This window comes from Peromyscus maniculatus, chromosome 10, assembly GCF_049852395.1.
Source record: "Peromyscus maniculatus bairdii isolate BWxNUB_F1_BW_parent chromosome 10, HU_Pman_BW_mat_3.1, whole genome shotgun sequence".
NCBI lineage: Eukaryota > Metazoa > Chordata > Mammalia > Rodentia > Cricetidae > Peromyscus > Peromyscus maniculatus.
The window spans coordinates 96,670,824-96,689,591 of record NC_134861.1 but is presented as its reverse complement, the minus strand read 5'-3'; the positions used below and the strand labels follow the sequence as shown (position 1 = coordinate 96,689,591).

The 18,768-nt window shown below is 42.4% G+C and overlaps 1 protein-coding gene across 1 annotated transcript in view; it reads left to right on the top strand.

Annotated features, from left to right (window-relative positions):
- Positions 1 to 2,110: 2,110 nt before the first annotated feature.
- Hsd17b11 (hydroxysteroid 17-beta dehydrogenase 11) overlaps positions 2,111 to 18,768 on the top strand; it is a 45,386-nt gene continuing 28,728 nt past the window's right edge. Inside the window, exons 1-2 of the mRNA XM_006975424.4 lie at positions 2,111 to 4,129; positions 9,775 to 9,882. Coding sequence (XP_006975486.1) covers positions 3,920 to 4,129; positions 9,775 to 9,882 — 318 coding nt within the window. The 5' untranslated portion in view covers positions 2,111 to 3,919. The remainder of the gene's footprint in view (positions 4,130 to 9,774; positions 9,883 to 18,768) is intronic.

Below are 18,768 nucleotides of genomic sequence, written 5' to 3'. Positions count from 1 at the left end.
TCTCTCCAGCCCTGAAAAAAGCCATTGTAATCATATTGAGTAGATTAAAGTGTGTAATGGTCTTCAACAACATAAGACTATTTTACAACAAAGCCTCTGCTCACCTGGACTAGCATAGTCCTCTCTCCGTCTCTCTCCCCTTCCCTCTCTTCCCACCTCCACTCTCCACCCATCTCCCCCCCCTCTCTTTTTTCTAGTTGCTTTAATTTCTATTTAAATATTCTAGCCTCCTTTTCTCCAGGACGAGCTTCCTGGCCCTTAGACCTTAGATCTCCTAAAGAGAGATCTTTCTCTCTCCTTTGTCCTCAAGATGCTGTCTGTACATGAAGAATTTATATTAGCCCTTAATGAACTGGGTTAGATAGAAACAATTGTCCTCTTTGGGGGTGCGTAAGAAGAATAAAGATACCTAACATATTTGTTTGTTTTCAGAATAAGGAAGAAGAGTCCTCCCAGGTTTCGGCCCTACAGGAAAGATGTTTTCTTTGGTTCTTTTGGTTCAGGGAGGGTTCCTTTCATATTCCATGGCCACATTTTTCATTTTGGTGTTTCAGAAAAAAAAATTAAATGTAAACAAGGAAATCGCATAAAATTATATTTTTCAGTAAGTGAATTCTGAACTTGATAAGTCAATAAAATCATGTGTGACGTTGATCTTTCTGGTAGAAGTGTTTGCATGATAATATGCAGTGAGTTATGTGATACAGAGCTCAGCTCCACCTTCTAAAGCCTGGAAATTCAGAACCTGATGGGAAACAGAGGTCTGAAATAAAAAAAAAAAATCCTACATTTTGGAGAAGCAGAGTCTTTTGTTCAATTCCAGAGGAAATGGGAACATTTGCATTTGAGTCCCTAAAAACCACAGCTAACAGTCAGGGAAGTCCCAAGGAAAGCAAAGGTCAGTGATGCATCTTCGGTTTTTCCTAAGTGTGGCTTCTAAAGCCATTCCTAGACCTGAGATGTGATAAGGGATCCTCCCCTGCACTCCCCCTCTCCCTCTCTGCCCTTTGCCCTGCATCCGGAGGTCACTTTTCTCTTTGCTTTAGGCAGGGCAGTTCTCTGAAGCTACCAGAAAGCCTTTTGACCTAAAGCTCGGTGAGTGTGCCTGAGTGTGCCGGAGCAAGGGGTGAATCACTTACACCTGTCTTTCATCAAAAGCTGTCATTAGTCCAGTCAGCCCTGGCTTTATAGGAGGAAGTAGAAGTCGGGACTATATTCCTTGGTATTTTAGCATTTTTCACCTCTTTAAGAGAGCCTGAGATTGACATCTGAGCTCAGTAGCAACCCTTGCCAAGCACTTGTAAGGCCCTTGGTTTGATCTTCAACCTCCCTGCAACAAAGTCTTAGGGCTAAAGGTGAGTTTTGTATGACTGGAAGTGAGACTAAAGAGCCAAATCTTCATGTCCTAACATAATCAAACCTCTTAAGACAGCCACATTCAATGGCTGTCCCTGTGATGAAGACAGCAGACACAATCGTATTTTAAACAAGAATGTTTCTAATCTTTCCTCATTTCCCCCCAAGGGATTCCTTTTTTCACATTTATAAAGCATTTAAAATGTATCAGTCATTACTCTAAAGATTTTATATACCCTTTAATCTTCCTAACAACCCTAAAAGGTAGTAGCTATTAATATCCCTATTTTAAGGGTTTAAAAAAAGAGAGAGAGAGAGAGAGAGAGAGAGAGACGTAATTTTTTAAATTCAAATTCATCCAACTAGAAAGTGACAAAACCAGTATCTTTTATTTTATTTTATTTTATTTTATTTTATTTTATTTTATTTTATTTTATTACTTATTTGGATGTTTTTGTTTTGAGACCGGGTCTCTCTACATAGGTCTGGCTGTTGTTCTAGAACTCACTCAGTAGACCAGGCTGGCCCTGACCTCGCAGAGATCCCCGGTCCTCTGCCTCCCAAATGCTGGACATAAAGACGTGCACCACCATGCCTAACCGTATCTTTTATATACAGCTCAGGCTGGCACGGAACTTTGGATCCTCCTGCCTCCACTTCCAGATGCTGGGACCACTTGCAAGTGCTACTGTGTCCTGTTCAAGCCCAAATTCTCATCTACCCTCCCACCAGACTGCCTCAGATCTAAAAGAGGCCAGCAGGGTCTCTATAGTCCCAGGCAGTCAATCACGAAGTAGGCCCACACTGAGGGAAGCCTCCTTTGATTTACAGGAATGTAAACACTACTTGTCAGTTTTCGGAATCATCAGGAAAAGGGAACAAATGTAACCTCTACAAGACAGAAAGTAAATATGATCAGTCCTGACGATGGGAAAGTAAAGAAGACAGAAACTGGGAGTTAAAAAGGGACTCCGGGGGAAGAACGGGGCTTCTTTCTCCAAACAACGGTAGCCTGTAGTCGCTGGAACAGGACAGAAAAAGAAGTTTGTTCCCTAAAGTTGCAAACAAAAGCTAACAGAAGTAGCAAAGGGAAAGATAATTATATGGGGATGATAGGAGAGAGTATTTTGCAAGTTAAGCAAGCCACATCCTCAACTGTCCCTGAGAAAAGTCAGCTGCTGATGTTTATAGTTCATACACCAAGAACTAGCTGTGGGGAACCTTTATTAAGAGCGAGGGAGTCAGTCACTCAACAGACAGTTCGCTTCTGCTGCTGTGATGCAACACTGACCCAAAACAACTTGGGGGAAATAAAAGGGGCAGGGGGTTAGGGGTGGGGGTGGGGTTCCCAAGCCAACCGGAGCTACATGGAGATACCCTGTCTCAAAAAGTGTTGTAGGGGAGGGGAATGCTGAAGAGATGGGTGTGGCTCCCTGATTAAGAGCTCTGGCTGTTCTTCCAGAGGACCAGGGTTCAATTCCCCAGTGCCTACATACAGGCTCACAGCTCTCAGTAATTCCAGTTTTAGGGGACCCAGCACCCTCATCTGGCCTCCACCTGCACCATGAGCAAAAGTGATGTGCATGCATGCAGGCAAACCACCCATACACATACAAAAAGTAATAATAAATTTCAAGAAGGATCACCCTCCTTGAATATTCACTTTCTTTCTTGTTTCCAGATGCTCTGAGTCCAAATGGGAGTTGGTTGCCCATCTACACTGTTCTTCCCTACGGAAATGAGTTTACTGCAAGCCTTTCCTAAAACTTGATGATGCATTGGGAGGATACAGTCTCCTCTGCCCTCCAGAAATTGTGCTTAATTCAAATTAAAATGCGATGTAGGGTCATTTCTAAATCAGGAGCACGGCAACTGGCTTCTCCCTTTGTGCTTCGTTTTGTTTGGAGGGTTTTGATGTTTCGTTTGCTTTGTTATTAATTTTTGGTTAGCGTGCAGAGAAATGGATTTTGTGACGCATACATCTCATTATTTGTTCTTATCCGCCCCTCCCCCATAGCCCTCCTCCCATCCCCCCCTCTTGCTACTCCTCCTCCTTCCTCCTGAGAGTCCCCCTTCCTTGCTTCCTGGTCCTTTGAGATGTGGTTCCACATGTTTTGCAACCCTTATGCAGATTCGGGCGATTGTCCGCAGTAATCTGCGAGCTGCAGGCACTGGCCGCTCATCCTTCACGGCACGGGGTAACTACTTCTCCAAGGTCGGCTGCAGACAGGGAGGGGATTTTTCCGATGGAGGAGAGCGAGCGGTACCTACCCCTCCTACGAGGAAGTAGGTGAACGCTGTCAGGGTCGCACCGCCCTAGGGCTTGCGCCTGGACTTCGTCCCTCCCAGATATCCCAGCCAGCGAGCAGTTGCTCTGACCGCAGCCGGAGCCAATGGCAAAAACCGTCCTGAAGCCCGGCCCCGCGGAAGGAACGGTTTCAGAGTTGTTTGTTTCTCTTTGATAAAGGGACTCTGCCTTGCTCTGGCTTTTACTCTGTGCGTGACCAGACAACCTCCAGAAGCAGTTTAAGGCGAGGAACGAGAACACCGGGCAGCCTGAAGGATGAAGTATCTGCTTGACTTTATTCTGATGCTGCCCTTGCTCATCGTCTTCTGCATAGAGTCTTTCATCAAGCTTTTTGTTCCCAAGAAGAAGAAATCAGTCTCCGGAGAGATTGTCCTGATCACTGGAGCTGGTCATGGAATTGGAAGACTGACTGCCTACGAATTTGCCAAACTTAAAACCAAATTGGTTCTCTGGGATATCAATAAGGTAACAGCGCTCTCTTGGTGCCCTTCCTTTGTGGAGTTTCACTCTGGGGACGGGTCTACACTTCGCAAACAACCACCCTTTACAGCTCTCGGTAAAGAACGTAGAGCTTTTTAGTTGTTACTGATATTTCTCAGATTTCGGGAGAGGCCTGAATTATCTGTAAGGCCACATCATGAATGGGCGATGAGAATCTTGGTTACCTTCCATCGCTACATTAACACTATAAATCGCTTGTAATCTCCTCATCCCTCATAAGCTTTTTTTAAAAATTACAGCAGTTTTAGGTTGTATTCTAAAAGAGTCAAATCTGTGTAGCTGTTAAGTCTCTTTTGCAGTTATTGAGATTAATCAAAAAATGATACCCTATAGAAATCACCATTACGCGGCCATAGTTACTGACTTAAGTCGCTTTGCAGAAAAAAATAATAAAAGGAGAAAGAATTTCGGTGTGGTTCCCCTGGACTGCAGGCAGAGGTGTGTGAGGGAAGTTGGCAGGACGTGGCAGCGAAGCTTTAATTTGGGGTATTTGAAGGCGCCCGGTGGCCTAACCCGCCACTCATCACACTATGTACATCCAGTTATGTAAACAAGAAGCCAAGGTTCATGAGGTCAAATGAGAGCTCACCCAGGAGTGGCTGAGACAGCAGGTAACAAATTCTCCCTGGGTATCTACGGCCTAGATGTTAAGACCATATGGTAAAGGAGTATGGGTCCAGCAATGGCCTTTAACAACAGAGAAACTGCAGGCTTTAGAAGAGCTGGTACCAGAGCAGTTAAATGCTCAGCATAGTGAAGAATCAACCAGCCCTTGGAATTCTCCTGTGTTTGTTATTAAAAAGCAATCTGGTAAATGGAGAATGGTAGCAGAACTAAGAGCAATTAACAAGGTAATTCAGCCAATGGGCTCTCTACAATCTGGAATTCCTTTGCCTACTCTGTTACCAAAAGGATGGCCTCTTATAGTTATCAATTTAAAAGACTGTTTCTTTTCAATATCCTTACAAGAAAAAGATAAAGATTTATCTTCACAATGCCTACTTATAATAATTCTCAGCCGATTAAGAGATATCAATGGAGGGTTCTCCCACAGAGAATGTTGAATAGCCCGACCCTGTGCCAATATTTTGTACAACAGCCATTGGAAGTGATATGTAAACAATTCCCTAAATCTATAATTTATCATTACATGGAGGATATTTTACAAGCCGATTCAAATGCAGATACTTTAGGAAGAATGTTTGAAGAAGTAAAGAAAATTTTGCCTTATTGGGGATTATAAATTACTCCTGAAAAGATACAAAGAGGAGATTCTATTAATTATTTAGGATATAAAATAGGTTTACAAAAAATTAGACCCCAAAAGGTACAAATTAGGAGAGATCAATTATGGACTCTCTTTTTTTTTTCCCTTGATGGGGTTTCTCTGTATAGTTTTTGGTGCCTGTCCTGGATCTTGATCTATAGATCAGGCTGGCCTTGAACTCACAGAGATCTGCCTGGCTATGCCTCCCGAGTGCTGGGATTAAAGGCGTGCACCACTACCACCCGGCCAATTGTGGACTCTTAATGACTTTCAAAGATTATTCGGGCACATTTCCCATCTATGAACTGTTGTTGAGGTAAAAAATGATGAACTGAGTAATTTGTTCAAAACCTTAGAAAGTGACAAGGACTTAAATAGTCCAAGAGAATTATCAGCAGAAGCTGAGAGAGAATTGGCGTTGGTAGAAAAGAAAGTGCATGAAAGGACATGTGGATGGTATGGATCCAAAGCTGGATTGCATTTTGGTTATTTTACGCTCTAGGCATTCTCCTACAGGAATTTTAATGCAGAGGGAAGATATTATATTAGAATGGATATTTCTACCAAATAAACAGAGTAAAAAATTAAAAACATATTTGGAAAAGATCTCTGAGTAGATTTTAAAATGAAAATTGAGACTTTGTCAATTAGCAGGAATAGACCTAGCAGAAATTGTAGTACCTTTAACTAAGGATGACATTGAAAAATTATAGACAGAAAGTGAACCTTGGAAAAGAGCTTGCAGTAATTTTTTGGGAGAGATTAACAGCAAATATCCCAAAAGCAATAGAATTCAACTTATAAAGAGAGCTGATTGGATTCTGCCTCACATTATATGGTAAACACCCATATCTGGAGCTTGTATATTTTATACAGATGCAAACAAACAAGGAAAGGCAGGCTACAAATCAGAAAATTTAAGTAAAGTGGTTCAAAGTCCTTATAATTTGGTTCAAAAATCAGAATTATATGCTATTCTGATGGTATTAATGGATTTTTCAGAACCTATCAACATAGTTACTGACTCTCAGTATGCTGAAAGAGTGGTATTACATATTGAGACTGCAGAATTTATTCCTGATGAGTCAGAATTAACTTCACTATTTATTCAGTTATAAGATACAATCAGGAAAAGAAGTCATCCTTTATATATAACTCACATCCAATCTCATATGGGTCTGCCAGGCCCTCTAGCACAAGGTAATGGCAAGATTGGTAAACTATTATTAGGAAATGTGCTGAAGGCCTCAGAACTTCATTAAAAACATCGTGTCAACAGTAAGGGTTTAAAAAGGATTTTTCCATAACCTGGCGACAAGCCAAAGAATTTACAATTAAACTCCAATACCAGCAGGATGTAACTCAAAGAGCACTCAGAAGAATGAAATCTGGCAGATGGATGTGTTTCATTTTGCAGAATTTGGAAAACTGAAATATGTACACCAAATCATTGATACCTATTCAGGATTTCAGTGGGCAACTGCTCTGAGTTCCAAAAAGGCTGATTCTGTAATCACGCATTTGCTAGAAGTTATGGCCATCATGGGTATACCTGAACAAATTAAAACTGACAATGCTCCAGCATATGTCTCTGGTAAAATGAAACAGTTTTTTGCTTATTACAATATAAAGCATATTACAGGTATACCACATAATCCTCCAGGCCAAGCAGTCATAGAAAGATCAAACAGAACTCTAAAGGATATGCTAAATAAACAGAAAGGGGTAACAAAAAACCCCAGAAATAGATTACATAATGCTCTATTAACTTTGATTTTTCTCAGTGCTAATGAGAAAGGAACAACACATATTCACAGCATACAGAAAGACATCCCCTAGCAGGGTCCCTCAGTGTGGTGGAGAAAACAGACATTAGGTATTTACACAGTGAAAGAAAGCTACAAACTGGGCCAGCACAGACCAGCCAGCTGAGGCCCGCATGGCCATATGGTCAGACACAGAATGGGGTCTTGCTTCTTTGTTGAGAGACTTGACTTCCCAGACCTTCAGTTTTCTGCACAAATCTATGAAATAGCAGTATCAGGCTTAGAAGGCCAAGGAGATGAGAAGCTAGTGTGTGAGATAATTCAGCCACGTGTCTAGCAGATGGTAAGCAAACTAGTGCAACATTTTATTTTATTTTATTTTTTTTGTTTTTTGTTTTTTTTTTTTGTTTTTGTTTTTCGAGACAGGGTTTCTCTGTGTAGCTTTGCGCCTTTCCTGGAGCTCACTTGGTAGCCCAAGCTGGCCTCGAACTCACAGAGATCCGCCTGGCTCTGCCTCCCGAGTGCTGGGATTAAAGGCGTGCGCCACCAACGCCCGGCTGCAACATTTTATTTTTTAACAAAGAGTGACTTGGGCTGATGACTTCCAATCTCTAGCACTGGTGAGCACAGCATTTTCTCAGAAGTGTGTTTATCCAATGAGTGTTTATTGACATACTCTGACTACCAGACAGTGGTCTAATATAGAACTATAGACAAACTGTACAATAAAATATACAATTGGGTGGCATTAAATAGAAAGAAAACAATAAATGTGAAAGGAGCTTGTGGGGAAGACAGATTGCCAATCACATATAGGTGGCGACGGAAGGAAGGCCTCAGTAGATGGAGACATGAGAGACCGAGGTTGTCGCTTGGTTCTGACAGTACTTTCCTAGCATGCACAAGGCCCTGGCTCAGTCCCCAGCACCGACACACAAACACATGGAGACAGCTGCCTTGACAGGGCTCAGCAAATGTGAAGCCTGGAACAGAGTGAACAGAAGAAGAGTGTAGGATCTGGATCAAGGTCTGAGCTCGTAATGGAGATAGAAAGCACTCATCCCTCATAGCTGTTCAGCTTTTAAAATATTCCTGGTCGGAATCGAGAAGTGCTCTGGGTGGATAACCCACTTGATTCCAAACATTTGGTGTGAAAAGAGAAATGTAGACTATTATATTGGTGCTGTTTAGATGGTCATAGTTTGGTGGGCGAACTGGATTAAAGAAAAGGGTGGAGTGAACAATGTCTGTGAGTCAAATGCACACAGTTGGAGGAACTTCAAACAGCTGTTGGTTGTTTAGCAATGGTGAGCAACAGCTGTGCCCACTCTTTGCCAGCTGTTTTATCTGCTTCAACTTTTTACTCTGACTTGTGGGCTGCACACAGTGTTTTAGTTCAGGCTCTCCATGCCTTCTAACATACTTAGGTTAATTGTAACAATACAACCAAAACATGGAATCTGTGGTAACAAATGCACAGATAAGTGCAAGACTTTGAGAGAGAAACTCTGGGGAGACAACTTGGCTGATAAAATGCATGAGAACCCAAGTTTAGAACCCCAGTGCCCATTTAAAAATCTAAGTGCAGGGGCCGGGGCCTATAAGGACTGTCCCTGAGTGGGGAGCCTGGAGGATCTAGGGACCTGCTGGCAAGCCAGCCTAGCGGACTTGGTGAACACCAGGCTCAGTGAGAAACCCTGTTTCAAAAAACTAAGACGGAAAATGATTAAAAGAAATTGTTGACCTCTGGCTTCTATGAGCATGTACGTCGCTCACACAAGTGTGCACATGTGAATATGTACACATACGTATACCACACACACAAACGCGTACACATTCGTACAATGCATGTGTGCACAGACACAATAGAAAGGAGCTTGTCCATGTATGTTGGCTGAAGTGTGAGGTGCAGTTGATTGGAAAATGATGTTTCTAATTTCCTTTACTGTTCGTATCCCTGTGATGTAACTGATCTGATGCTTTTACTGATCTTGTCCAAATACTGTCCTGTTTTGATATTTGGTTATGGTATATTTTAGTACAAATATTTTGGGAAAAACACTAATTAAAGGCATCAGAGAAACAAATTCTTCCACTAACAAAAAAAAAAATCTGCTAGTTTAAATTTTATTTTTGTAATATGCTACTAAAAAATTAAAAAGAGGACTGTGAATCGTGACATTTTTGGAGACCTAAGGCCAGGAGCCCCAGTTCATGGTGTCTGGGGAGCTTTTTATTGTGTGTACTTTGGTTTTGACCCCTGGAGGCAGTGGCGAGTTTGGGAATAACGTGGGGTCAAGGAGACTGGAGAGGAGGCATGGCAGGAGGGATTGAAGGAGGCCAGCGGTTAGGACACCGACGGTTGTGAGCACTCAGGTAAGACTGGAGTTTCAGTGACCAGCTGTGGTCACAGAGGTTGTGCCCAAATCACTGAAGACCAGTGAGCTTACGAGGTTAGTTATTTAAGTAACCCACCTTGTATTTTAGTATGACGTCATCTTACTTGACCCTCGGCTTTTGAGTGATGTGCTCCCATCGTTCACGCTGTCCTCTTCCTCTCTTCGGGCTTCTTCTAGAACGGCATCGAGGAGACAGCTGCAAAGTGCAAGGAACTGGGTGCCCAGGCCCATCCCTTCGTGGTGGACTGCAGCAAGCGGGAAGAGATTTACAGCGCAGCGAAAAAGGTGGAGTTCTACCGCAGTTAGAAATATGTCGGGCGGGGTGGGGAGGGCCGGGAACTGTGTTGGAGAAGATCGCCTTTACGCCTTACACGAAGTGACTGAGAAACACTCTGGTTTGTACTTCCCAAGACCGTGTGTCTGGCTAGTGACAGACCTGCAATTACAGCACGCGACTGGGAGGCTCAGACATCGGTGTGCTCCCCAGCCTGCTAGGGAACTTCCTGAAAATACACACGCCTGGGGAAGGAGAGATGCCTCGGTAGGTAAGGGAAGAGGCTCAGTGGGTAGACACGCTCGCTGCACAAGGCCGACAAACATCCATATGCAAAACAGCCACCTGTGCCCAAGGCTTTCCGACTACCAGCCTGGCTTGGGAAGGAAGCAGAGGACGATAGAGCAGGGCACCCAAAGTCCTCCTCTGGCCTCTGTGTGTCTACACAGGGGCATGTACCTACATGTGTACTACACACATCACATACACTATACACACACACACATACGTGTCTGCGTATATATTATGCATATATATTTGAGGGAGCTTGAGGGGTACTGTGCAGCGAAGTACTTGCTCAGCAAGTACGAGGCCTAGGTATCAGTCTCCAGAAAAGAAAAAGCAAGGTGTGTGTGTGTGTGTGTGTGTGTGTGTGTGTGTGTGTGTGTGTGTGTGTAGAAATAGACATGCACATGTATGCTTTGTCAGCTTCACCCCCAGAGGTTTTCTTTCAGAAGGTGTAGGGCAGAGTCCAGGAACTTAACATTCAGCACCCTGTACACCCTTCCCTCCCCCATGGTCTGATGCAGTGGAATGTCCCTGACTGACTCTTGCCGACACTGACAGTGTCTTCTGCAGTCTAGTCAAAGATGTGGGAGTGAAACTTACTCTGTATTGGGTTTTGTTTGCATTGTAGGTTGATCTATTCCTACAAGGGTTGTTGCCCTCCTCTCCCTAAAACTGAAATGTTCTTTGTATGAAATGTGTTCCCATTTGTACCAGTGAAGAAAAGTCATGAGAAAAACAGGCAAATTCTTTAAAATCTGCATTTCTAGGCCTCTCCCTCGGCCAATCTGATTTGGTAGACACAAAGATCCTCACTCAACCAGGCTGAGAGCCTCTTCATTTAGATTTAGATATAGATAAATTTTTTTCTTCTATTTTTAAATAGATTAGTTTTTTGAATTTTTTTTTAAAAAATTTTTGACATCGTAATACAAGTACATCATATCTCCTTTGCCTTCCCTCCTTCCAAACTCCCCCATACACCCCTCCTTGGTTTCTTCCAAATTCATGGCCTCCTTTTTTACTAATTGTTGTATATATGTATGTATGTATGTATGTATGTATGTATACATATATATTCCTAAATACAACCTGTTCAGTCTGGATGATGTTACTTGTGTGTATGTTTTCAGGTCTGATCATTTGCTATTGAATAACCAGTTGGTGTGCTCTTGCCTGGGGAAGACTACTTCTCCCCTGAGCAGTGTTCCCGGGTGTCTTTTCTGCAGGGCTGAGGTCTCATGGGCCGTTCCCCATCCACCTTGGCTTGTGTATTGTTGCTGCCCTTGTTCAGATCATGTTTGGCATTCGTGTTGGCGAGACTCTCTGTGGGTGTAGCACCTGCCATCACTAGGAGACACAATCTCACAGCAAACACAGATCCTCTGGCTCTTACAATCTTTCTGCCCCCTCTTCCAGTGTTCCCTGGGTGTCAGGTGCAGGATAGTTTTGTAGCTGTGTCTGTTACGACTGGGCTCTGCAGTTCTGCATTTTGACTAGTTGTGAGGTTCTGCAATGGTCTCTCTCTGTTGCAAAGAGAAGTTTCCTTGATGATGAGTGGTGAGAACTATGCTTACCTGTGGGCGTAAGGACAAATGTTTAGAAGGTAGTTAGGGACTGTGCGGGTTCAGTAGAGCGGCGGTTGTAGGTCCTCTAAGATCCATGACTTTACTACCCCTGCATGGTTGGCTTGGTTTCCAGTACAAGGCATGATTCCCCTCTTGCCGAGCAGGTCTTTAGTCCAATTAGAGAGGTGTTGGCTACTGTCTTCGTTAGGGTTGCTGTGGCAGTGACGAAACACCATGACCAAAAACAACTTGGGAGGAAAGGGTTTATTTCACTCACACTTGCATGTGACAGCTCATCACCAAAAGCAGTCAGGACAGGAGCTCACACAGGACAGGAAGCTGGAGGCAAGAGTTGATGCGGAGGCCACGGAGGGGTGCTCATCATGGCTTGCTCAGTCTGCTTTCTTATAGAACCCAGGACCACCAGCCCAGGGATGGCCACACAATGGACTGGGCCCTCACCCATTTGATCACTAATAAAGAAAATGTCCTACAGCCCAGTCTTCTGGAGACATTTTCTCATTTGAAGCTCCCCTCTCTCTGAAGATTCTAGCTTGTGTGGCGCCTTCTGGTACCATGAACGATAGTCTTCAGGGAGGAGTCATTCAAGTCAGTTCCAGTTCAGGGGTCTCTGGCCATGCATCTGAAGCCCATGGTGTCTTCAGCAAAAGGGACTTGCCTTCCACTTCTACAGGGCAACCAACAGCAATGACAGTAGGCTATATGTTTTTGGAGTCTCTTGGAGAACCTGACCAACTCACAAGAGGACTTCTCATGTGTGTTGTTGGGGATTTTGTTAGGTAGTCTTTGGCACATTGTTGGCACAGATGAGCAAATTCCATTTAAACTATGTATTTATACACAGGTTTACATGTATTATAGGTTTCTTTGTTGTTGTTGTTCTCGGTTTTTGTTTGTTTGGTTTGGTTTGGGTTAGGTTTTTTGAGACAGAGTTTCTCTCTGCAACCCTGGCTGTTCTGGAACTCTGTAGATCAGGCTGGCCTTGAGCTCAGAGATCCGCCTGCCTCTGCCTCCCGAGTGCTGGGATTAAAGGTGCGTGCCACAACTCCTGGCTTTTTTGTTTTTTTGTTTGTTTGTTTTAAGTAAATAGTTGATGATGTGATTCCTTGTGACTTTTGCAGACATCCTTATTGTTACTTTGCTCTTTCTTAGGTATTTATCTCCCTTCCTAATTTGAGCTCCTCTTCCCACTTCTGGGACCAGATCAATTACACCCTGCTATTCCCTTCTAGACTGATCCCCAACACACCTACCCTGGCAACTGTCCCTTTTTACTTTCCTGGGTTTTGCAGTTACTAAAGGATATGGATTCAATCTGAAGATTTGGAGCTAGGAGCCCCAATGAGAGAGAACAATCGACATTTTTCTTTCTGGGTCTGGGTTACTGCAGACGGAAGTTTCTCTGTGTCCCATTCGGTCCGGCAGCTCAGTCCCAAGTAAACACACAGAGGCTTATATTAATTACAAACTGTATGGCCTATGGCTCAGGCTTCTTGCTAGCTAGCTCTTACACCTTAACTCACCCTGTTCCTGTTAATCTATGTTTTGCCACGTGGCTTCATGACATTACCTGTTCTCTTACATCTTGCTTTTCCTGGTGGCGGCTCGCAGCATCTGCTCTAACTCCACCTTTCTCCTCTCTCTATCGCTCTTGGATTTCCCACGGGGCTCTATCCTGCCCTGCTATAGTCCACTGTGGCTTTATTAACCAATGGGAGCAACACATATTCACAGCATACAGAAAGACATCCCACAGCAGGTTACCTCATTTATTATGATCTTTTCTAGTTCCATCCCTTTACCTGCAAATTTCATGATGTCATCTTTCTTTACAGTTGAATGGTATTCCAGGGTGTATATTTACCCCATTTTCACTATACATTGGCCGGTTATTTCCATTTCCCAGCTATTGTGAACAGAGTGCCAGTAAGCATGGCTGCACAAGTACCTGTGAAGTAGGATATCAAGGCCTTCGGGCACATGCCAAGGAGTGGCGTAGCTGGGTCATGTGGTAGGTTTGTTTTTAGCTGTTGTGAGTTCTCCACTCCAGTTTCCGTAGTGGCTGCCCCAGTTACATTCCAACCAACAGTGAGTAAGGATTCCCTTTTCCCTGGGTCCTCTCCAGCTCTGTTGTTTTGTTGGCCGTTGCTGTTTTGACTGGAGTAAGATGGAATCTTAATTTTGTTTTGATTTGCATTTCCCTAATTGCTGGGAATGACGAGCATGTCTTAAAAGTACTACTTAGCCAAATTTTCATTTGGAAACCTCTGTGTTCAGGTCCCAGGCCCGTTTTTTTGAATGGATCATTTGTGTGGTGGTTTGAACAAGAATGACTCCCATAGGCTCATGTGTCTGATTGAGTGACAATCACCAGGGAGTGGCACTCTTTGAAAGGATTAGAGGGATTAAGAAGTGTGGCCTTCTTGGAAGAAGTGTGTCACTAGGGGTGAGCTCTGAGGTTTCAAAAGCCCATGCCAAACCCAGAGTCTCTCTCTCTCTCTCTCTCTCTCTCTCTCTCTCTCTCTCTCTCTCTCTCTCTCTCTCTCTCTCTCTCTCTCTCTTGCCTGTGGATCAGGATGTAGCTCTCAGCCACTGCCCCAGCACCTACATGCATGCTGCCATGCTCCAACCATGATGCTAATGGACTAAACCTATGAAACTGTAGGTAAGACCCCAATTAAATACTTCCTTTCAAGAGATATCCTGACAGAGTGAACCTTTAAGGGGTTAGGGAGAAATCTGGAACTAGAGAAATCCCCAGGAACTCACAAGAATGTCCCCAGCTGAGACTCGTAGCAGTGGGAGACAGGGTGATTGAACTAGCCTTCCACTGTTCTCAGATTGGTGACTACCCTAATTGTCATCATAGAACCTATATCCAGTGACTGATGGAAGCAGATGCAGAGACCCACAGCCAAGCACTTGGCCAAGATCCTGGACTTCAGTTTAAGAGACAGAGGAGGGATTATGGGGTGGGGGGAGGGGGCGTGTCAGGATTGTGATGGGAAAAACCATTGAGATAACTGATTCAAGCTATTGGGAGCTCATGGACTCTGGACTGACAGCTGGGGAACCTGCATGGGACTGCATTAGGCCCTCTGAATGTGGGTGATAGTAGTGTGGCTTGATGTGTTTGTGGGTCCCCTGGCAATGAGACCAGGACTTATCCCAGGTACATGAACTGGCTTTTTAGAGGTGCAATGCCACCCTCACCCGTGATGCCGGGCGGGGGGGGGGTGAGGAGGTGGGGGGATGGGGGGGAGTTTGGTCCTGCCCCAACGTGGTATGCCAGCCAGGGTTGACTACCCAAGGGAGGCCTTACCAGCTATGAGGGGGGATGTGGGTGAGATGGGGGGAGGTGAGGGTTAGTGGAAGAAGGGGAGGGAAGGGGAATAGGGATTGGTATGTAAAATGAAAAAAATAAATAAAATAGATAATAATTCAATGCTCTCCTTCATTAAGAGTTGCCTTCATCATGGTGTCTCCTCACAGCAATAGAACTGTGACGAAGACAGTTTGTCTTTTGATTCTTTGTTTTTTGAGTTCTTTATATATTTTGCATATGAATCCTCTGTCAGATGTGTAGCAGGCAAAGATTCTCTCCCACTCTGTGGGCCTCCTCTTCACTCAGCTGGTTATTTCTTCAGCTGTGCAGAAGCTTTTTAGTTTTATGAAGTTCCACTTGTCAAATATTAGCCTTAGTTCTTGGGCAAACGGAGTCCTATTCAGAAAATCATGTAGGGTTCCACCTATGATTTTTTCCTAGCAGTTTCAGTGTTCCAGGTTTGATCTATGTAGAGTTGGTTTTTGGGCAAGGTGATAGATACGGGTCTATCTTCAGTCTTCTACATATGGAATCCAGTTTTCCAGGTTCCATCTGTTGAAGATGCTTCCTTTTTCCAGCTTTTGTTTTTGGCTTCTTTGCCAAATACTGTGTGGCTGAAGGTATGTGTACTCATGCTCGGGTCTTAGATTTTATTTGACTACTCTGAATGCCTGTTTTTATGCCCGTACTGCATTGTTTTTATTCCCATGGCCCTGTACTATAAACTTAATATCTGGAATCTTTCTAGCATTGTTCTCTTTGTTCAGGATTATTTTGACTATCAGGGGCCTTTTTAGGTTCCATGTGAATTTTAGGATAGGTTTTTTTTTCCCCCTGTGAGAATGAGATGGGAATTTTGATTGGGATTGCATTGAATTTATAAGTAGCTTTTGCTAGCATGATGGTTTTCACAATATTAATTCTACCAATCCGTGAGCATGGGATGTCTGATGTCTTTTCATGTTCTAATATCTTTTCTATCTATTTCTTCAGCGGTTTAAAGTTTTCCTTGTAGAGATCCTTCACTTCCTTGGCTAAGTTTAATGGTAGATATTTTATTTTCTTTGAGACTGTTGTGAATGGGAGTGTGTGAATGGGAGTGTGTCCATGATCCTCCTTCTGTATGTTTGTTGTTGGTGTATAGAAAAGTCATTGATTTGTGCAGGTTGATTCTGTATCCTGCCATGTGGCTGAATTGATCTTTTCTAGACGTTTTCTGGTACAATTTTGTATCATGTCAACTAGGAACTAGGAATAGTGTGACTCTTTCCCTGTTTGTGTCCCTTAGTTTCCTTCTCTGCCTCACTGTTCCAGCTTCAAGCACATTATTGAGAAGGAATCAGAATAGTAGACAGCCCTGTCTCATTCCTGACTTCAGGGGGATTGCTTCGAGCTTTTCTCCATTTATGATGACATCGCTGTGGGTTTCTCATGCATAGTTTTTGTTATGTTGAGGTATGATCCCTTCAGCCCTACATTCTCCAGGACTTTTATCATGAAGGTGTATTGGATCTTGTCAAAGGCTTTTTTCTTCATATGTTGAGGTGATTATATGGATTTGTTGTTGTCAATTTATGCATTTATTACATTTAGTGAAGTATATACATTTCAGGGAGAAAGCCAGCTTAGTCATGGTGGGTAATCTTTCTGATGTATGTCTGTATTCCTTTTTTTTAACTGAGCATTTTTAAGTTTATATTCATCGGGGATGTTGGAATATAGTTCTCTCTCTCTCTCTCTCTCTCTCTCTCTCTCTCTCTCTCTCTCTCTCTCTCTCTCTCTCTCTCTGTCTTTCCCTTGTTTTGGTCTTCAAGTGATACTGATTTCATAGAAAGCTTGGGCGTGCTCCTTAATGTTCCTGTTCTTTTGAATAGTTTAAGAAGGATTGGCTGTTGATCTTCTTTGACAGATTGGTAGAATTCTGCTATGAATCCATTTGGCCCTGGCATGTTTCTTTTGTTTGTTTGTTTGTTTTGTATTTTTGTTTTGTTTTGATTTTTAGTTGAAAGGCTTTTTATTATTTCAATCTCCTCATTTGTTGTGTATCTGTTTAGGTTGTTGATTTCTTGGTTTAATTTGGCTGAATCTAGAAATTCATCCTTTTTTTTCATATTTTCAAAAAATAGCTTAATGGTATACAGGTTTCTAAAAATATTCCCTTATAATATTCTGACTTTCTTTAGTATCTGTTGTAATTATTTCTGATTTTGTTAATTTGGGTCTTCTCTTTCTTTCTTTTGGTTTGTTGAGCCAAGGGTCTATCAATCTTGTTTATTGTCTCAAAAAAAAAAAAAAAAAAAAAAAAGAGCCACTCTTAGATTTGTTGGTTCTTTGTATTACGTGTTGTTGTTGTCGTTTCTATTTCATTGATTCCCACTGTGATTTGTTTTTCTTCCCATTGACTGGGTTTGGATTTGGTTTGTTCTTGTTTTTCCAAATTTTTGAATTGTATCATTGTCATTTATTTATGCTCTTTCTGATTTTTCAATATAGTCACTTAGAGCTATACATTTCCCCTCGTAAGACTGCTTTCAATTTGTACCTGAGATTTTGGTGTGTTATGTTTTCATTTCGTTTAGTTCTAGGAAATTTTTTAATTTTCTTAATTTTTTCTGAGGCTCATTCATCACTCAGTAATGTGCTGTTTAACCTTCATGAGTTTGTGTATTTACTAAAGATTTTTGGCTGTAAATTTTAAGTTTTGTTTCTTTTTGGTCAGATGGGATACAAGGAGTGATTTCTCTTTTTGAATTTTTAAAGATTTATTTTGTGCCCCAGAATGTGGTCCAATTTAGACAAGTTTCCATTTGCTGCTGAGTAGAATGTATATTCTTTGGTGTTTAGTTAGAATGTTCTGTAGGTATTTGTTAGGTCCATTTGATGTATTATATAATTAATTCTGGTGTTTCTCTGTTTAGTTTTTGTTCAAATGACCTATTAGAGAAAGTGGGGTATTGAAATCCTTTACTATTATTGGATTGATATTAATCTGTGTCTTTAAATCTAGTAGTAGTAGTTTTATTTGTTTGTCTGTTTGTTTGTTATGAGATTGGGTGCCTCAGAGTTTGGTGCCTGTATGTTTAAGATACTAATGTCTCCTTGGTAAACTGTTCCTTTGATTAAAGTGATGTGTCCCTCTTTCTCTCTTCCAGTTAATTTTAATTTGAAGTCTGTTTTGTCAGATAATAGGGTAACCTATTTGTGTCTACTACGTCCACTGGACTGTGGACTAGGACGCTATGCCTTGGGGCTGCTGGTTATGATTAAATGAGTTAGCCATGTAACCACCTGGCCAACTGAACCGTCCACTTGCTTTCTTTACTAAGAAGTATGCAAATTTGGCAGCATTCCCACCCTGGGGGAAAAGACAATGAAAAATAAAAACATTTTTTGTTTTTTTAAGGCATCTGTAAAGAAATTACTAGAACTGTTACAATTAAGAAACTACTCGGGGGGTCTGGAGAGATGGCTCAGAGGTTAAGAGCACCGACTGTTCTTCCAGAGGTCCTGAGTTCAATTCCCAGCACCCACATGGTGGCTCACAACCATCTGTAATGAGATTTGACACCCTCTTCTGTATACATAATAAATAAATCTTAAAACGAAAGAAAGAAGGAAAGAAAGAAAGAAAGAAAGAAAGAAAGGAAGAAAGAAAGAAAGAAAAGAAAGAAAGAAAGAAAGAAAGAAAGAAAGAAAGA